General features: G+C 39.3%; 1 protein-coding gene across 1 annotated transcript in view; it reads left to right on the top strand.

The window, feature by feature from the left end:
• SLC26A3 (solute carrier family 26 member 3) overlaps nt 1-10,568 on the top strand; it is a 28,443-nt gene extending 17,875 nt beyond the window's left edge. The window contains exons 13-19 of the mRNA XM_036328980.1: nt 1,206-1,275; nt 1,367-1,459; nt 3,294-3,389; nt 3,722-3,955; nt 5,976-6,030; nt 9,122-9,264; nt 10,118-10,568. Coding sequence (XP_036184873.1) covers nt 1,206-1,275; nt 1,367-1,459; nt 3,294-3,389; nt 3,722-3,955; nt 5,976-6,030; nt 9,122-9,264; nt 10,118-10,141 — 715 coding nt within the window. The 3' untranslated portion in view covers nt 10,142-10,568. The remainder of the gene's footprint in view (nt 1-1,205; nt 1,276-1,366; nt 1,460-3,293; nt 3,390-3,721; nt 3,956-5,975; nt 6,031-9,121; nt 9,265-10,117) is intronic.
• Nucleotides 10,569-16,198: the final 5,630 nt, after the last annotated feature.

The following is a 16,198-nucleotide window of genomic DNA, read 5'->3' on the forward strand; positions in this document are numbered from 1 at the left end:
GTCGCTGATTAAGGGGAGACTGGTTTAATGAATAGGCATGCAAATCTATCAGGACTGGCCAGTCTGTTCTTCCTCAGGTGGCTCACCCCAAAGGGCAGTAGAATGGCCCAAATTAAAGCATTGGCCGAGGTCTCTCCAGCTGTTGGTCTGCTCCCTGCCTGCACTCAAATGCAAAGAAATCATAGAAATCTATATGCCTTAGACCAGTGGTTCTCACCCTTGGCTGCACATGAGAATCACCTGGGAATCTTTTTAAAATCCTGATTTCTGGGCCCCATCCTCCGGAAATTCTGTTTCTTTGTTATGGGGTGAGATCACAACATTAATAACAAAGAAACAGAATTTCTGGAGCATGAGGCCCAGAAATCAGGATTTTAAAAAGATTCCCAGGTGATTCTCATGTGCAGCCAAGGGTGACAACCACTGCCTTAGACTATTTAAATTGGGGAAATGTGTTCCTGAGAAGATGGTGAGATTCTCCATGTCTAGTGGAGAATTCTTCCTCTTATAGGCTGTTAGATTGCACTCCCACCTGAAAAGCATGGAGCTGACCTAAGAGAATTTCTGAAAGGCCCCGCTCATCCTAGAATGCCACAAACACAACAACACTTAGAATGATTGATGCTTAATGGTCATCCAGTCCAAACACCTTTTTTATTCCACTCAGCCTAAGTTGGATTACATTGTGACAGAGATATAACACTTCTTAGCAGCTAAGCAGTTCCATATCACAGTGTTATCACAGTTTAAGTTAATCCTTGACTGATGGAATGCATTTATATTGCAATGTTCCTGCACTCATTGATTCATTTATATTTTCATTCATTTCTTGGGGACTCAGCAAACATAGAAACAAACTGAGTGGTCATAGGCAAATCATCATACTTCCCCATGTCCACATCTGTACAACTGGGTAAACAGGTCTGTCTTTTTCACCAAATAACTGTGATATTCAGAATCAAAACAGCAAACACAAACAGAAGCTTTTTGTGAGCTGGAGTATGGTAGGTGGGAGGTACTGTCTTAGGAGCTATGGCAGAATAAGGAAAACCAGGTGTTGGCCCTCCATGGTCTCTAAGGGCATAGTGAGTCTTTTACATTTTTAAAATGAGCCTGCTTTGGGATGCTAGCAAAACATCACTGTTAGCCTTCTAGGCCTCCCAAATATGTATGCATGATTTATGTGGCGTTCATCTTCCCGACAGTCCGAAATGCAGCACACTGGCTAGTGTTGGACGGAGCAACATCTACAAGAATAAGAAAGATTACTCTGACGTAAGGAAGACTCATTTTTTACTTTGATTTGCTAAATTATATTAATATGAATCCACTGGGCACCATCTAATATTACTTCTCTGCCTTACAGATTTATGAACCAGAAGGAGTGAAAATTTTCAGATGTCCATCTCCTATTTACTTTGCAAACATTAGTTTCTTTAAGCAGAAACTTATTGATGCTGTAAGTTTAGGGGTTATTAATTTTTTTTGTAATTCCACCAAATATCTAGAAATGAAATGTTTGTTTTGTAACAAGAGGAGGTCATTGACTTCACCTACGTTGAGGCTGGGTTTTGTTAATGTTTTTGTATCCCATATTTTCCAATATGTTGGAAAATAAGATTTTTTGAACGACTTCCAATATACAGTCACCTTTTATTAAATTCTGATGCAGAGTAAAAAGATCACAATGAGATTTGGGGCTACTGATTTTTCATAGATATTGTCCTACAGATTTTCCTGAGGAATCAACTTCAGAAAGAGAAAAAGAGTGATATTTAATATTTGGCTGTATCATTGAAGAGATTCAGAATAGCAAACAAATATTTATAATATAAATGAAATTAATAAATATAACACAAATGAATATTTAATACGAAATAACAACTGAGTGCCCTGGGGGCCTGTAGAGAAGATGGCAAAGAAGCAGTCTTTAAGGTTAAGAAACAAACGCTCAGCATTTACTCTTGAACCTGCCTTTTGATCTACTCTGTACTTTGCATAGAGTTTCTGCCTTAGCCCTAATGATTATTATTAGACTAGAGGCCCTCGCAGCAGCAGCCCCAGAAGGACGTCCAGAAGGACATCTGGACTAATTAGCATATTATGCTTTTATTATTATAGATTGGTGTGCATCAAATATTTTTCTACCAAATTTTTTTACAATAATGGATCATATTGTGGATATGGCTTTATATACTGTCCTTTTCACTTAATCTAGTAGCTTTCCATCCAACTACATTTTTTGGCCAACTTTTTAAAAAAAATTACATAATTTGACTCTCCTTACCTATTACTCTGGAGCTATATGTTGCCACAATAAAAACACATTTGTTTTGAAAAGGGGAAAATGAAGGTTATCCTCTGGTTATTATAAAATAATAAAATTATAAGATAAATAAATGATAAAATCACATAATAATAGATATTATAAAATGTAATCATATGCATTTTAATAGAATAAAATTAAATAGAAGCAGAATACTAATTAGATGCCACCCATATTCATTAAATAGAAAATCCTATATAATAAAAGGGTAATATGCAAACTGACCCTAACAGCAGAACAATTGGGAATGACTGGTCACTATGACACACTGACCACCAGGGGGCAGATGCTCAATGCAGGAGCTGCTCCCTGGTGGTCAGTGAACTCCCACAGGGGGAGCTCTGCTCTGCCACAAACCAGGCTGATGGCTGCCAGTACAGCGATGGTGGTGGGAGCCTCTCCTGCCTCCTCAGCAGTGCTAAGGATGTCCAACTGCAGCTTAGTCCTGCTCACCTCTGGCAAGTGGACATCCCCCAAGGGCTGCCGGGCTGCCAGAGGGATGTCTGACTGCCAGCTTGGGCCTGATCCCCCAGGGAGCGGGCCTAAGCCAGCAGGTGGACATCTTCCGAGGGGTCCCAGACTGCAAGAGGGCATAGGCCGGGCTGAGGGACCCCCCTGAGTGCACAGATTTTTGTGCACCAGGCCTCTAGTAAATAAAATAAAATCCCTTAAGAGTTGTGTGGACCAAAAATACAAACAGATTCAAATTAGAGTTTAGACCCATTCATGGATCATTTATGGACGTATCCTGGATGGTACACAGGTTTTTAAACATTAACCATTGCATACAGGCTGAGCAGACCATCAGTCTGACACAATACTCTCACTGATGTTGTTTGAACCACTTACATTTTATTACCAATATATGTCTCAATTTCTTAACCTACCCTACTTAAAATCATTAGAAACATGCTATATAAGTAGCAGAATATTCAATACTGTTGTAACACAACAATGGGTTTTTCAGGTTGGCTTTAGTCCACTTCGAATTCTACGCAAGCGCAATAAAGCTTTGAAGAAAATCAGAAAACTGCAGAAGCAAGGCCTGCTACAAGTGACACCAGTAAGTTCCTTGACCGCATTTCTGTGTATTATAGCTAAAAGCTTAGTAAAATGTAGGTCAAGATGTTGGTTCCATTCTTTTTATATAAAATGCCAGATAAACAAGGTATTTCATGTGTCAATTAATGTGGTATTTTTAAATAGCATCTTTGAGGCTCTCCTTCCAATTTTATCCTCCTAGGACAATTTGTATTATCCAAAGAAAAGAGTTTACAATCTCATTGGCTTGACCCAACTTTAAATCTGTGCTTCAGCCAGTCACTGGCCATCTTTGACACACAGAAGGCATTTCTCCATCGGAATTTCCATGCATATTACTATCCTCTCTTGCAGAAAGGATTGATATGCACCGTGGATGGCTTGAAAGATTCCGATGAAGAGCTGGACAACAATCAAGTAGAAGAACTGAACCAGCCAGTCAATACCACAGACCTGCCCTTCCAGATAGACTGGAATGCTAGCCTTCCTCTCAACATTGCGGTCCCTAAAATTGAACTGCACAGCCTCATCCTGGATTTCTCAGCGGTGTCATTTCTTGATGTGTCTTCAATGAGGGGCCTCAAATCGGTAATTCCTTTTTCCTTAATGGAAATAACCAATCAGGGACTGAAGGGGAAAAACTGTATTTGTTTAAGGAAGCTCCTTTAGACAATACACATTTAAATAGAAGCAAATTATAATCTTAGAATATTCCATGGAGGGAGTGGGAGGGCAGGTGGGGCACGTTCAGTGAACTCTTTCAGAGTGCATTTCCCATGAGACTGGCATAAAATTTTGAAGGCAACCAAACCTACATTTCTAATCTATGTTGATCCTGCTGGGAGACAACTCTGCTCTCACTCCTATGAAATTTCAGGCCTGTGGCACCTTCCTATCTTTATGGACATTGTATCTAAATTGTCCTAAAATACAGATGATTTGAAAAGTTCTTGGGAAATAGGGCTCCTCTTGTCTTGATCTGATATAAGCTGATGGAATTTCACTTGGCTAAATAACAATCTTTTTTAAGAAGGAGATGTGTGAAAGAATAAATATGGCAAGCGATTTGGGATTTAAAAGCAGGACTGAAACAATCCAGTTGCTCTCTGTTTTCTTGCCATGGTTTGGTGGGCATTTCTAAAATAAATTTGTTTCTAACAGAAATGCAGAAATAGGTAAAGGAAATTTAAGAAATTCCACATTTCCCTCTTCTTTTGCTTGGTTTTTCACAAAAATCTGCCTACATAAGAACAGAGCTAAGATAAGATCTATTAAGTAGGGTGAACGTAGACAAAATTAAAAATAGGATAATTTCATTGTGTTCAAACTTCTCTTAAAAAAATCTTAAGTCTGCAGACTGCTTGCTCTTTCTTTGCTTTTTATTTTTTGTGTGTGTATTTGTTTGTGTCAGTTTTGAAGCAAAAAATAAACACATATCACATTGATTTTTTTTATCCTAGCATACTGATTTTTTTTTTTTTTTTAGGATAGCACAAAGGACAGGGACTCTGCCTTACGTTCATTAAAGCCCAACTTCTTAGCTCAGTGTCTCATTGATCAACCGTATACACTACTTCTCTCACCTTATATCAGCGGTTCTCAACCTGTGGGTCGCAACCCTTTGGGGGTCGAACGACCCTTTCACAGGGGTCGCCTAAGACCATCGGAAAACACATATATAATTACATATTGTTTTTGTGATTAATCACTATGCTTTAATTATGTTCAATTTGTAACAATGAAATTGGGGGTCACCACAACATGAGGAACTGTATTAAAGGGTCGCGGCATTAGGAAGGTTGAGAACCACTGCCTTATATGATCTTAATGATATCTCTACTGGTATTTGCTCGTAGCCTAGAGACAAGAAATTGCATAAAGATTTGTTGGTTCTGGACACATCTAGTTACTGGGGACAGGAACAATGAACAACTTAGGTGTGTGTAAATAGAAGGCTCTAGCTGATAGCATCTCATAGAAAAAAAACCTTTTAAATTAGGGAATGACATCAGCATCATGGCATATTGAAAAGACTCCTGCCAAAGCCGGTTTGGCTCAGTGGATAGAGCGTCGGCCTGCGGACTGAAGGGTCCCGGGTTCGGTTCCGGTCAAGGGCATGTACCTGGGTTGCGGGCATATCCCCAGCGGGGGATGTGCAGGAGGCGGCTGATCGATGTTTCTCTCTCATCGATGTTTCTAACTCTCTATCTCTCTCCCTTCCTCTCTGTAAAAAATCAATAAAATATATTAAAAAAAAAAAAAAAAAAAAAAAAAAAAAAGAAAAGACTCCTTTGTTTCTCCCTGAATTTAACATTAAATCAGAGGTTACCTGGTGAGTTAAAGCACAACGTTTACCCATCACACTTCCCAGAAGAATGATCACTTTTAACTCCCTCCTTCCGGGGAGAATTCTTTCCTTGGGATTTATCTCCTTCTGCCACCGAGCCCTGTTTTGAACTTTAGTGTCTCTTGATACTATTCTCTCTTTTCAAAATGTAACAGGTTCTGAAAGCATGTCGTCACCCATACACTATAATTATGACAGTTTTCTTTACGTTTCTAACAAGTGAAACTGTTCCCCAAGGAAGCTCTACTTTCTTTTTAACAGATTTTGCAAGATTTCATCAGGATCAAAGTAGATGTGTATATTGTTGGAACGGATGGTAAGTTGTTTTATTTTTAAATTCTGACAATCAAGGCCATCAGGGTGGAGAGCCCTGGGTGCCTAGTAATGGGCAAAACTGCCCCCAGGGAGGCCTTCCCTTCCCTGTAATATTGCTGATAATGAGGTTTAGACTGCCTTCCCTGGCACTGACCTGTTATTAGAGAACATGACCCTTAAAAGGGACATCTGGGAAAGCTGATGAAAATTCTATTGAGATCTTCCCCTGAGACCTCTGTTAAATCTGCACCTTTCGAAAGTAAATAAAATCACTCAAGATAAAGAAAAAAAAAAAAAAAAAAAAAATTCTGACAATCACTTCAGGTTCATTGCCAACTCTTGATCTCTCCAATAACAGCTATTTTTTTTATGATCACCAAGAAGGAAGTCTAATTTTTTAAAAAATATATTTTATTTATTTTTTACAGAGAGGAAGGGAGAGGGATAGAGAGTTAGAAACATCGATGAGAGAGAAACATCGATCAGCTGCCTCCTGCACACTCCCAACTGGGGATGTGCCTGCAACCAAGGTATATGCCCCCAACCAGAATCGAACCTGGGACCCTCCAGTCCCCAGGCCGACGCTCTATCCACCGAGCCAAGCCGGCCAGGGCAGGAAGTCTAATTTTCAGCTGAGCCTATAGAAACCCCTCTGGAAATCGCATCTTTATGTTTCAGTTCTGTCATATGCAATTAAATTAACTTTGTAATTTGAATCCTAGTTTAATAGGCAGCAAAAAAGAAGTGGCTATGTAACCATTTTTTACTCTACTCTTCTTGGAAAAGTAGGTTTGTTTTCTCTTTTCTTGCCTCCCTTGATTCCGCAGCCCATAATAACCTGGTTTCTGCTTCACCTCACTGATGAGGTCGTCAGTAATCCAGGTTGTCAAGATCAACTGCCTCCTTCCTAGCCTCATTTTCATGTAGCTTACTTTAGCATTTGGCCCTTTCTTTAGCATTTGTCTTTTCTTTTCTTTTTTTTTTTAAATTGATTTCAGAGAGGAAAGGAGAGGGAGAGAGAGATAGAAACATCAGTGATGAGAGAGAATCATTACCAGCTGCCTCCTACATGCCCCACACTGGGGATCAAGCCCGCAACCTGATCATGTACCCTGACGGAATCAAACCGTGACCTCCTGGTTCATAGATTGATGCTCAACCACTGAGCCATGCCGGCCAGGCAGTATTTGTCTTTGAAACTCTCTCCGTGACTTCTGCAAGACCCTTCTTCTGATTCACTTCTCACCCCTCTCAGAGTGCCTCAGTGTCTGACACTGGCTCCTCTCCCACTTTTGACAGCCAGTCTTTCCCAGTCTTCACCCTTAACCCTATAGGTCTAATTCCAAGACTGCAAGTGTATCTTGTTAATGAATTCCCAAACTACACCTCCAGCCCAGACCTTTCTTCTGAGCTGCAGATCCATGTATGCAATTGTTCAAAACTAAATATATTATCCTCCTTCCCAAAACCACTCCTTCTCTTCCCGTCTCAGTCACTCCATCACCACTCACTCAGTTGCCCAAAGTAGAAACCCTGGAGCCACCCTTAATTTCTCCTCCTCCCCTTCCCTCTGCATTCAGCGAATCACCTGTAGGTAACTCCTCCTGAATCAGTCTCTTGCTCTTCACTTCCACAGCCTCAGTCCACACCTCTATCATTTCTCATCTAGGCTCTAGGAAAGAAGTTTCTAGCTAGTGTCCTGTCTCTAGAATGTTCTCCTACCCCATTTTCTGACTAGGAAACTCTTTCATGGCCCTAGCCCAGCTGTGGGCAAACTACGGCCCGCGGGCCGGATCAGACCCGTTTGAAAAGAATACAACTAAAAAAAAAAAAAGACCGTACCCTTTTATATAATGATGTGTACTTTGAATTTATATTAGTTCACACAAACACTCGATCCATGCTTTTGTTCCAGCCCTCCGGTCCAGTTTAAGAACCCATTGTGGCCCTCGAGTCAAAAAGTTTGCCCACCCCTGCTAGCCTGTTTTGCTCAGTGGATAGAGCGCTGGCCTTCAGACTGAAGGGTTTTGGGTTCAATTCCGGGCAAGGACACGTACCTTGGTTGTAGGCTCAGTTCCTGGCCCTGGTGAGGGCACATGCAGAAGGCAACCAATCAGTATGTCTCTCTCACATTGATGTTTATCTCTGCTCTCTCCCTCTCCCTTCCACTTTCTCTAAAAATCAATGGAAAAATATTCTCCAGTGAGGATTAACCACAACAAAGAATTTATCCCTCAGGCCCTGGCCAACATTCTCAGTGGTTAGAGCATTGACCTGAGCACTGAAGGGTCATGGGTTTGATTCCCAGTGAAGGGCACGTACCTGGGTGCAGGTTGATCCCCAGTGTAGAGGTGATGTGGGGTGGTCAGAAAAGATGTTTTCTGATGGAACCCAGCAGCTTTGGGGAAATGGGCTACAGTAAATAACTGGTAAATAATAGGTCTGGCCATCCAGAACTACAGCATGTCATTGGTCCATGAGCAGATGCTCTATTTTGGCAGAATCACAGTTTGTAAAAAGAAGCCACACTTGATGCATCAACCATTTACTGGGGAGATTAACTCACTAGGCTCCTGCCTAAAAGAAAGTGGATTGATTTTCTTCTAAGAACTACTAAAAGTTTTTCTAATTTTGTTGTTGTTGTTGTTAATCCTCACCCTAAGATTTCCACCCCCCCATTGATTTTTAGAGAGAGTGGAAGGGAGGGGGAGAGACAGAGAGAGAGGAACGTCGATGTGAGAGAGACACATCAATTGACTCTGCAACTGGGGATTGAGCCTGCAACCGGGACCAGAATCGAATCCGCAACCCTTCAGTCCATGGTCCGACGCTCTAACCACTGAGAAAAACCAGCTAGGGCAGTTTTACTCATTTAAACCTTTTCCTTCAGTCTTTTTACCTTAGGGCATTAAATATGTACTTTTATTAGAAAGGTATCCTCTAGTTCCAGAAGACACTGTGTTTACTGATGGTACGCTGGTGTCATACCGTTGCAAACCCTAAACACTTAACCAAACACCTATGAAATGTAAGTAAAATTTAAAATTAATTTACACTAAAATTTAAAGTTATTCTTTCTTCTCTCTCCTCAGATGATTTCATTGAGAAGCTTGCCCGGTGTGAGTTTTTTGACGATGAAGTCAAGGACTCAATATTCTTCTTAACAATCCATGATGCTGTTTTGCATATTTTGATGAAAAAGGATTACAGTGCTTCAAAGTTTCATTTCAATCAGGTACCAGCTCTTCGGGGACTCTTGCATTTGTAGAACCAATCAGAGAGCCTCGCCAGCAACCCTCTGCCCGGGAGCTGGATTGAGAATTGTCACCAAGTTTTCCAGGGTAAAGTATAGGGACAGAATTTAAACCTGGTGCCTGATCAAAGCCTTAGAGCCAACAGAATGCAGTCAGCACCATCTTATACCCGTTTATCTGTATTTACAAAAAGAAACATTCAACGTCAGCTCCTTGCATTAGAGCAGTGGTTCTCAACCTTCCTAATGCTGCAACCCCTTAATACAGCTCCTCATGTTGTGGTGACCCCCAATGTCATTGTTACAAATTGAACATAATGAAAGCATAGCGATTAACCACAAAAACAATATGTAATTACATATGTGTTTTCCGATGGTCTTAGGCGACCCCTGTGAAAGGGTCGTTTGACCCCCAAAGGGGTCGCGACCCCAAATTGAGAACCGCTGCATTAGAGTCAGGGGTAGGCCTCCTGGGGTGACTTATGTAAAAGCTGAGTGTACTTGTTCAACAAACACACATAGCCCCTTGAAGTTTGTGTGCCCCCTGAAACAAATGTGAAGAAATACATTTACAAGTTGTATTGTTACTTTAAGTTAAATCAGGCTTTTGAAAGATAGTTATGTTACTACCTGGTGTCACATGGTTTTACGTTAACCAAGTAGCAATGAAAGGTTTTTATTAACATTCAAGACAAAAAATGTGATGATTCTGTCAAATTCTAGGTCCAATCCTAACCCTAAGTTTATAAGATTGACTACATTTTAAATACAAGACATGATTATTGAAAGGGATAGAACTTAAGTTGGTTTTAAAAAAGAACTTTTTGTCTTCCAGGTACCAGTTGAAACGAAATTCTAACCAAAATATGATCCAGAGGGATACACATCTGACCGTCACACACAGAACAACTTTATACCCAGAAAGTTATTGATGTATTCATACATTGTATGAAGAATATTGTTATTTGACACAATTATGTTTCAAACTTTGGAACAAGATTGTTCTAGCTTGGTATATTTTTTCACATATGTTGTATAAAATGATGTAAATACTCTTAATTTTATAAGCTTGTAGATTTATCAAAGGAAGAAATTGTGTTTATATGTATTTTTATAGCACTGACAGATTTCTATCCAAACTACTTTCATGCATGTTTTATTACACCAATGCTTTGAATCTTGTAATTTATACTATTCATACAGTATGTAATTAATACAGCTCCACTTAACAAAATCAATTTGTACAGTAGGTGTGTCATTTTATTAAATTTGTTTGCTTTCTGAAATACGCTTGTTGCGAGTCCCCTTTATGGTGGTCTGGCTGGAAGCTTGCTACACGAGAATCTTCTAAACCCCCCGTAATGAGACTTCTTTGTCCAGATTTTATGATTATCACTGTAGCTTTTTAAAGCATCCAGCCTCCTATCCGGATTTAGACACAATCTTTTCATAACTAGCTTTTGAAGCAAATCCTTATTTTTTGCCCACCTCTTAAAATGAAAATTGTGTCAGCTAATGGAAGATAAACACTGAAAAGGCAAGAAGGTAAAAAGGAAAGAGAAAACTTGATGGGTAGCCCCTCCTTCCTGATCTTCCTGGGAGGAAAGAAAAGATAGCAGAGGAAAGTCTGACTCTCTCTTCACTGCTGGTCATTTTTTTGGAACTCACAGGGCAGAATAACAGCTCTGCAGCTCCGTTTAGCTGGTGAATGAGAGTCAGCACACACATACTTCTCTTTTTCACTGGCACTGTTCTTGGTGCAAACAATAGTATTTATGTAACAGTGAGAAATTAAACATCAGCACCAACAGAAAAAAGATGCAGTGCCCTCTGTTCAACATCAAACCACTTTGTCAATGGGAGATGTGGTCTCAGTTGTTTTAGGTCTCGCCTTTAAATATTTGCTTTCAAAGTAACTTCCATCCTTTATTAGTGTCTTTACTGCATGAGCTTGTCTATTGGAGTTTAAAACCAATTACAGAAAGGTAAAAATAAAGGTTTATTTATATAGCTACTCTTTAAAAACTAGAATATCAACACTTTTTATAACAACGTTTCTTAAATTCTGAGTCATGGACACCAGAGCCTCATGCACCCTTCGGGCTTTAGGAAAAAAGATAAACATACACATATACATTTATATATGATGCCCAATGAATCTCAGGCTAAGAGCTCTTTATAAAGGCAGGAATAAAATAAAAACATGGGCCTATTTACTTGATCATCTGGCTTGGGAATGGGGCAAGAGCCTTATTTATATAGGACTGTCACTGATGCCTGCATCTTCTCAAGCAAAGGTGCCCTCTGTACTCTTATTGCCAAACAAAATATCATACGGTGGAGCTGGAACAAGCACGCCCACTGGCATGCTCCCATCACAGGCCATTCAACCTTAACAACATTCGCTTATCCTCACCCTTACATGTCTTTTTGTGTGAGGCCTCTAAGATGGATATGCATTGAGTAATGGAAATACATGGGACTGAGCCTCTATTTGCCTGGCTCAGAACAAATACTGGGAAAAAATTTTTTTGACTAGTCCAAAAATCTGATCCCTGATTTAGGAAGAGGCCAAGAGACCATGTTGAAAGATGAAAAATGAAACATACATAACCCAGAGCAAGATGGAAGGGGAGAGGAGATCCAGTAATTCAACTTGGAGACAGAAAAGCTTGTGAAGAGACAGACACAGTACTGAAATTAAGGAAGCTTGAAGCTAATACATGTTAAGCAGTTTATCTTTAAAATCATTTTCTCTAAATATTTTAACTGTGAATTTATGTACATTTTAAGTTTATTTGCTGAACATATGAAAATAAAAAATAACATGAATTAAAGTGGAAAATAACACTTTAAAAATATCATTTTCTAATAATTTAAGCATTTGATACCTTAAGCACAGTAACTTACCACAGACATGTAAATGAATGTTTTAAATGCAAGCCTGACTTTACGCTGCATAAACTAGAACAGAAAAGTGGAATATTTCATTCACTTTTCTGCCATCTTCATCTGGACGTCTACATGTCAAAAGTGGCCTATGCTCTTCTCCCCTAATCTGCCCTGCCAGTGCCTTTTCCACCTGTTAGTGCCAAATCCATCTTTCCAGATGCTCAGGCTAAGAATTCTGTGAGGAAATTCTACTGCCCCCACCTTTAAAGTATATCTAGGATCAATTCATTTGATTCTCAAAATAGGCCCCATAAGATGGGTACTATGTTTATCCTCGCTTTTTAGAAAAGCAAAATGAATCAAGACTCAAAGAGGATAAGTAATTGATCTAAGTTATATAGTTACAGGTATTAGAGCCAGAATTCAGTCTAAACAGACCGACTCCAGAGCCCAGGCTCTGAACCATTAGAAACATTACCTCCCAAAAGAAATTAAAACCTGCCTAAAAAAGAAAAAGAAATTAAAATCTGACTAAAGCTGACCTAGTACAAGGCAGGACTAAACTCAGGAACAATATAGGTGCATTCTACAGATTTGTTCCAAAGTCACTAATTTAGCATTGTACAAGTGTACCCAGAAAAGCTATTAGGAAACATATTAATGCCCAGAATTAATAATTTCCTCTCATTATAGTGTGTGTTGGTAATACATTTTAAAAATATTTTTTTTCTGGCTACTATACTTTGAAAGAGAATATAAACATTTTTAGTGGAAATTTAGGGATGACTACCACAAATAATTCCTAGATAAGTTAGAATGTAAGCTCCTAACGAGCAAGGACTACACCTATTTTTGTTCATTATATATCCATGTCTAGCATCTTCTATATATATAAAAGCCTAAGCAACTGTTATGACCAGACAACTGGCTGGTCGCTATGACACACACTGACCACCAGGGGGCAGACACTCAATGCAGGAGCTGCCCCCTGGTGGTTAGTGCGCTCCCACAGTCAACCTCTCACAGCCAGCCAACCTCCCACGGTCGTTCCTTCCCCCAGCCCCTAGCCAGCAGCCCAATCAGGACTGAGCTAGACGGCCCCGATCAGCCCCGTTCGCTGGCCAGGCCAAGGGACCCCACCCGTGCACAAATTCGTGCATTGGGCCCCTAGTATATACATAATTTACATTTCACATATTTTCTTATATATTTATACAATTCACATATATATACTGCGCCCTCTCGCAATCCAGGACCCCTCGGGGGATGTCGGACTGCTGGTTTTGGTCCGATCCCCGAGAGATGTAGCAGTGCCAAAGTGGCAGGCAGCTGGGGAGGAGCCCGAGCCGGGGCTGGGCACCCCGCCACTCCTGCTCCCCGCTGCACCTGCCGCTGCCACCGCCTGCTGCTGCCGCCGCTGAGTAGCACTGCTGCGGAGATGGAAGAGGCTCTTGCTGCCCAGCTTCTGACTGAGCAACGCTCCCGCTGTGGAAGCACACTGACCACCAGGGGTCAGCTCCTGTGCTGAGCTTCTGACCCCTGGTGGTCAGTGTGTCATAGTGACCAGTAGTTCCGGTCAACTGGTCATAAGTCGCTTGGGCTTTTATTTATATATATATGTATATGTATATATATGTATATATATCTGTACGTATACATATACATCCTTCCACCGGTCACCCACTTCTTGATACCTACAATGCTAGTCTTGTGTAAATTCTTAAAGCAAACTTTTGACTGACCTCTTTGTCTCCCTCATCTTTTCTCAACAAAAGACAAAATACTTTTATTTTTTATTTTTTAAAATATATTTTTATTGATTTCAGAGAGGAAGCGAGAGGGAGAAATAGAAACATCAATGATGAGAATCATTGATCAGTTGCCTCCTGTGCGGCCCCTACTGGGGATCAAACCTGCAACCCAGGCATGTGCCCTAGACTGGAATCAAACCCAGGACCCTTCATAGATGACTTTGCATCTGATTATCCAGTCCACAGGCTAATGCTCTATCCAGAGCTAAAACAGCTAGGGTGAAATGAGTACAAATTTTAAAACAAACAATTAGAGGTTTTGAAAGTAACACCAAAAGAGAGCAGGATTTTTCATCTGAAGGCAAAGGAAAAACAATTTTTAAATAGATTAATAAGAAATGGACTTAAATGCAGTATGAGACTTGGTGCCTACTACTACTTAGAATAGAAATGGGATATTCTGGGGTAATAGATTAACATTTCAAAACACTAGATTTTTAAAGACATGGTCCTGTCCAATTGTGAGAGCTAAACCCATGACCTATCACTGTTTACTTCAATCCTGATCCTATAATGCCTAAAAATTCTTAAAGCGAGGACAATAAAACTTTAACACTAAATTGTTCCTTTAAGAATTCTACTTTAACACTCTCCCTCAATGATGGAAGAAACAATAAAATGTTCCTTTAAGAATTCTACTTTAACAACTTTTCCCTCAATGCTGGGAAATTAAAAGGAGCATAAATCAAAACAAAATCCACATGTTCTTATTAGTATCACTACCAAGTATTTTAACTGGCTTACCCCCCTCTCCCCTTAAGTCTAAATATCCAATAATACTTTATTAGATTGTGCATAAATTGCAATAAGTAAATTCTGCTTGGTTTCAAGGCCACAAGAGATTATTCTTACAAACCAGTGAAAAATTCATCCACTTCAGAAAATGTTTGAATGTGATTATGTCATACTTCAACATCAATATATCAATTTGATGGCTTAACTAATAATTAGAATGCATACCTTTGTTTTAGATATTTGTGAGTTTTTTCCATGTATTTATAGGACTTTCACAAAATTTTTCATGATAGGACTACAGAGCTTTTCCAAAAAGGTGTATGAAAGACACTCGTCTAGTACAAAGCCTAAAGCAGCTCTGTATACTATACTTCACATGGTAAGTTCCCTACGTGAGCTTAAAATTATGTGCAAGTATCTTTTCCATTTATATTTCAGTGTTACCTAGTTAGTATTTACACAATAATTTTGAGTCAGTGGTTTTTACAGGGAAAAATAGAGTCTCTTTTTTTATGGCCTTTGAAACTACTTCCCCAAATACTATATAATATCCTGAACAAACATGCCACTGAAGAAATTTAACATTCAACTTCTGGTTTGGATCTCTAAAAGTGAATCTAATTTTACTAAAAAAGTTTATCAATGAAAACATGAAAAATTCTGCATTTTCCCAAATGTGTCATCATTAGGTAAAAACTCATTTAGGCAAAATAGTATTTATGCTTCCATTTTATTGTTTTTAAGAATTAAACTGCCACCTCAGTAGTCTTAAGAGCAATATAATGAAACATACATACATTTAATTTAGAACTATGTCCATTATAGTTTCAAAGGCTTCCCTGAAATAAAGCTGGAATTCACATCTTTTTTAAGGAAAGAAATACTAACAGTAATTTTGTTATCCTTCTACTACAGCGCCCCCCCACCCCACCCCCCGTTCAAACAATAACTGGATGAATTCAAGTCTAACACATTTAAAATTTGTCTGCTACGACACATTCATCTGATCTGCCTCCCTGCATAACTTATATTTCTTAAATCTAACTGAAAATAATCACTTTTAAACGCCTATGAGAATTCTTAACATGTGTACTTTTATCATGATACTAATTTTTTTGTCCAATACATAGGCTAAGTGGTTTCATAACCACATTCAGCTCTAGTGAATTTCAATAAAACAGAAGAGTTCTTCATAAATAATCGAGATTATTCTCAAAAAATTTGGATATTCTCTTATTACATGAAACAAATATAGGATTTTTAACGGCTACTAAATAGAGGCTTGAAAGGGTATCAAGTTTGCACCAGTCCAAGTACCTACAGTAATATGACAGAAGTACTTCCCACCACCTTTTCACACTATTTCACTCCCATGCTTCTAGTAACAAAATTTTCTCACTAGAAATATCACATTAACTTGGACTCTCTAATTGATAGGTGTGGAAAGTCAGTTAAAAGAAAGTGTATTCGTTATTTTC

Source organism: Myotis myotis, unplaced genomic scaffold (genome assembly GCF_014108235.1).
Source record: "Myotis myotis isolate mMyoMyo1 unplaced genomic scaffold, mMyoMyo1.p scaffold_m19_p_11, whole genome shotgun sequence".
Classification (NCBI taxonomy): Eukaryota; Metazoa; Chordata; class Mammalia; order Chiroptera; family Vespertilionidae; genus Myotis; species Myotis myotis.